Source organism: Palaemon carinicauda, chromosome 22 (assembly GCF_036898095.1).
Source record: "Palaemon carinicauda isolate YSFRI2023 chromosome 22, ASM3689809v2, whole genome shotgun sequence".
In the NCBI taxonomy this organism is placed as follows: Eukaryota; Metazoa; Arthropoda; class Malacostraca; order Decapoda; family Palaemonidae; genus Palaemon; species Palaemon carinicauda.
Genome location: NC_090746.1, coordinates 86,815,459 through 86,820,458, shown reverse-complemented (window position 1 = coordinate 86,820,458; position 5,000 = coordinate 86,815,459). Strand labels below are relative to the sequence as shown.

Here is a 5,000-nt window from a genome sequence, read left to right as displayed (position 1 = left end):
ATATATGAAATAATGAAGACAATAATTTCCGGCTAATACTAATACACTCAAAGGAAAAGAGTCCTCCCCAATTTTTTTTTTTTTGGGGGGGGGAGGGAAGCATGATAGACTTTGTCCCCGGGTGCCCTACAGCCCTAGCGACGCCACTGTCAAAAGTTCTGTGAAAAATTATTTTGGAAAAAATGTAGGCTATTATGAGATTAAGAGCCCCAAGTGAATTAATCTTTAAAATAAAAAAGAAAGGATATATTGCCATTTGAAGTCTTGTGGAAATTATTTTGAAAAAAAAAAAATAAGGAAAGGATATTCTGGGATTAAATGTCCTGAGAGAATTTATTTGAAAATAAGAAGGAAGTAACAGGCTGAAATTGAAAGTCCTAAAGGAATTACTTTGAAGATATGAGAAAAAAGGCTATGCTACGATTATAAGCTGTGGGGGAATTATTCGGAAAAATAACGAAGAAATGATCAACTACGATAGAAAATGCTAAGAGAATTAATTTGAATAAACGAATGAAAAGGTATGCTCAGGTTAAAAGTTTCTAAATATATTTTGAATACACAGTTGAGAGCTTTTGCTAAAGATAAATTCCTTTTCCAGCCTGTTTTAGAATATGAAAGGAATTTTGCAGATCAACTTGTTTCGGAAAAAACTTAAAAGATCAAGTAATTAAAGAATCTCAGGTCAATTAGAACTTTTTATTTTTGTCGTTGACCTGGGAATCTGTAAGAGTATGAAGGTTATTGTATATTTATGCGACAAAATATTATTGTTAAGTCACAGTAAGAGAAATTAGCGAAAAAATGTATTTCGATCTAAAAAATAACTTTCAATTAGAATACACCAACCTTGCTTGATTAGTGTTTGGAAGGTCATCCGTTTGACACTGAACAGTTTGAATATTGACTTCTGCTCCAGCATCCTGAAGTTCTCGAATTCTCATGACCAGCGACTCGGCTATCTCTGTCTCCTGTTCCTTGTGAAGCTTAAACGCCATCTTATCCATTGGAAGAAGAAGAAGATAGTATGAGTTAGGTATTAACAAAATTTATGATGATGATGATAAACGAATGATTCTTGGTAATAACGAAATAAGTATTATTCTTAGTCACTGACATTTCATCCATTGAAAGAAGATAGTATGAGTTAGGTATCAACAAGGCTATGATGATGATGATGATGATGATGATAAATGAATAATTCTTGGTAATAACGAAATAAGTATTATTCTTAGTCACTGAAAAGTATTGATACAAGTGGAAATGATAATGCCCGGTATCAATTCATAGTACCTATTGTGTATATCCCTATAAGTATCCTACAAACTGGAAGTAATGAGAGAGAGAGAGAGAGAGAGAGAGAGAGAGAGAGAGAGAGAGAGAGAGAGAGAGAGAGAGAGAGAGAGAGAGTATCCTGCAAATTGCACGTAAAGAGAGAGAGAGAGAGAGAGAGAGAGAGAGAGAGAGAGAGAGAGAGAGAGAGAGAGAGAGAGAGAGAGAGTTGAAATACATGTCATTCCTTCTTTCCTGTGTTGGCCTATGACTACCTAAATGTTTGGAATTTAAGGACACTAGCCGTACATCATGAAATTTGACGACTCGATTTTTGCTTATATGTCCAACTAACCAGTTTTCTTTATCTTTTATTATGAAATACACATTTACAATCTTACAATTTATAACATATATACATCATAGTATACTAACCAATTCGACCATATTTCATATCCTCTTGGCCCCTCTAGCCAAATACATGCAAGGACACTAGCCGTACATCATAAAACTTGACGACTTCAACACTAATGGCTAGTTGGTTGTTATCAATGCGAGATGGAGTCACAATTATAAAATGTTGACCTTTACGATAGGTGAGACCATGAATTACAAATGTGTGACCCCTGCATTATTTCTCTTCCACATTTAATTTTTTCAAAACTTAATATTTTTGGCCGATTCTTGCCATGATTCATATGAATTTTTTTTTCTTCAGATTTTCAATTGAATAAATCAGGGGGTCAAAATAAAAAATAAAAAGATCAAGGTGATAGAGAAATAGTAAACGGTTACATCCTACTCTTTGTCCCGTTGTTGAATTTGAAGTACTCTCTCTCCCTTTTGATTTCTTTGGTAATATTACAGTTCTTTTTGTTATTGTACTAATGCTAAGATTCGAATGTAAGAAGTTATTTCTAAGAGATATTTATTTCAATTTACTCTTCCAGGGGTAATTTCAAGGGTCTATGTGTAATTTCCTATTGAAGAATTTCCTTAACCACAACTTCCGAGTCTTTTTATTGTTTATATATGACATATCTGTTTTTGACGTTGTTAATAGTTTGTATAGGACATATCTGTTTTGACGCTGTTACTGTCCTTAGAATGATATATTGTTAATTTATTCTCATCATTTATTTATTTCCTTTCCTCACTGGGCTATTTTTCCCTGTTGGAGCCCTTGGGCTTATAGCATCTTGCTTTTCCAACTAGGGTTGTAGCTTGGCTAGTAATAATAATAATAATAATAATAATAATAATAATAATATTATTCTTGGCTAGTAATAATAATAATGATAATAATAATAATAATAATAATAATAATAATAATAATAATAATAATAATCACCTCAAGTTGTTCCTTTTCGTCTTTTAAATGGTCTCCCCGAGCCTCCAATTCAGAAATTCGAGCTCGAAGGTGATTGATCAGGCGCTGATTGGCTTCTGGGTCGTCGTTGACGTTTGCTAGGTCATCATCACCGCCCTCGCCCTCCCCCTCTCCTGTGGCTGAGGAGCCAGTGTCCTTCATGATGATGGTCACTTGACGGTGCAGCTTTTCTGCCGGAAAAAAGAATTGGAATGAAAAAAGAGAGAGAGAGAAAGGAAATGGATACGGTCAGATAAAATATTGATTTTACAGATATCTTTGAGATCACCCATGGAACTAAGTTTATGTGTGTGTGTATGTGTGTGTGTGTGTGTGTGTGTTTGAGTGTGTGTGTTCTGTAAGTATGTGAGTATGTGTTTGACTTCGGGTGTAAATTATTGTGGTCAATTCTCTTCATATTACATCAGTTTTCCCTCCCAAGACATGGAAATAAAGGGTATGCCCCTGTTGCCTTAAAAATCTCAGCATGTTTTTTGAGCAAATGAATAGGTGATGAAATTGCCAATTATCCATCTAGCTACTAGTTTGTTATTGTGAATCACAGATGTGATGAGGTGAAAGATGAGAGAGTGAGAAAAAAATAACAGTAGTGAAAAAATGCAAGGAGAATGATTTGACATCTTTGCCTCTCGCCAGTCATTTTATACATACATACATATACCAAAGGCACTTCCCCCAATTTTGGGGGGTAGCCGACAACAACAAGAAACAAAACAAAAAGGGGACCTCTACTCTCTACGTTCCTCCAGCCTAACCAGGGACTCAGCCGAGTTCAGCTGGTACTGCTAGGGTGCCACAGCCCACCCTCCCACATTTCCACCACAGATGAAGCTTCATACTGCTGAGTCCCCTACTGCTGCTACCTCCGCGGTCATCTAAGGCACCGGAGGAAGCAGCAGGGCCTACCGGAACTGCGTCACAATCGCTCGCCATTCATTCCTATTTCTAGCACGCTCTCTTGCCTCTCTCACATCTATCCTCCTATCACCCAGAGCTTTCTTCACACCATCCATCCACCCAAACCTTGGCCTTCCTCTTGTACTTCTCCCATCAACTCTTGCATTCATCACCTTCTTTAGCAGACAGCCATTTTCCATTCTCTCAACATGGCCAAACCACCTCAACACATTCATATCCACTCTAGCCGCTAACTCATTTCTTACACCCGTTCTCACCCTCACCACTTCGTTCCTAACCCTATCTACTCGAGATACACCAGCCATACTCCTCAGACACTTCATCTCAAACACATTCAATTTCTGTCTCTCCATCACTTTCATTCCCCACAACTCCGATCCATACATCACAGTTGGTACAATCACTTTCTCATATAGAACTCTCTTTACATTCATGCCCAATCCTCTATTTTTTACTACTCCCTTAACTGCCCCCAACACTTTGCAACCTTCATTCACTCTCTGACGTACATCTGCTTCCACTCCACCATTTGCTGCAACAACAGACCCCAAGTACTTAAACTGATCCACCTCCTCAAGTAACTCTCCATTCAACATGACATTCAACCTTGCACCACCTTCCCTTCTCGTACATCTCATAACCTTACTCTTACCCACATTAACTCTCAACTTCCTTCTCTCACACACCCTTCCAAATTCTGTCACTAGTCGGTCAAGCTTCTCTTCTGTGTCTGCTACCAGTACAGTATCATCCGCAAACAACAACTGATTTACCTCCCATTCATGATCATTTTCGCCTACCAGTTTTAATCCTCGTCCAAGCACTCTAGCATTCACCTCTCTCACCACTCCATCAACATACAAGTTAAACAACCACGGCGACATCACACATCCCTGTCTCAGCCCCACTCTCACCGGAAACCAATCGCTCACCTCATTTCCTATTCTAACACATGCTTTACTACCTGTGTAGAAACTTTTCACTGCTTGCAACAACCTTCCACCAACTCCATATAACCTCATCACATTCCACATTGCTTCCCTATCAATTCTATCATATGCTTTCTCCAGATCCATAAACGCAACATACACCTCCTTACCTTTTGCTAAATATTTCTCGCATATCTGCCTAACTGTAAAAATCTGATTCATACAACCCCTACCTCTTCTAAAACCACCCTGTACTTCCAATATTGCATTCTCTGTTTTATCCTTAATCCTATTAATCAGTATTCTACCATACACTTTTCCAACTACACTCAACAAACTAATACCTCTTGAATTACAACACTCATGCACATCTCCCTTACCCTTATATAGTGGTACAATACATGCACAGACCCAATCTACTGGTACCATTGACAACACAAAACACACATTAAACAATCTCATCAACCATTCAAGTACAGTCACACCCCCTT

At 37.8% G+C, this 5,000-nt stretch overlaps 1 protein-coding gene across 5 annotated transcripts in view; it reads right to left on the bottom strand.

Annotated features, from left to right (window-relative positions):
* The window catches only part of LOC137616586 (microtubule-associated protein futsch-like), a 79,482-nt gene that overhangs the window by 14,702 nt on the left and 59,780 nt on the right, over nt 1–5,000 (bottom strand). For all 5 annotated transcript variants that reach the window (XM_068346471.1, XM_068346473.1, XM_068346472.1 and 2 more), the window contains 2 exons: nt 2,624–2,832; nt 850–998 (listed from right to left, as the gene is read on the bottom strand). In XM_068346471.1, coding sequence (XP_068202572.1) covers nt 850–998; nt 2,624–2,832 — 358 coding nt within the window. The remainder of the gene's footprint in view (nt 1–849; nt 999–2,623; nt 2,833–5,000) is intronic.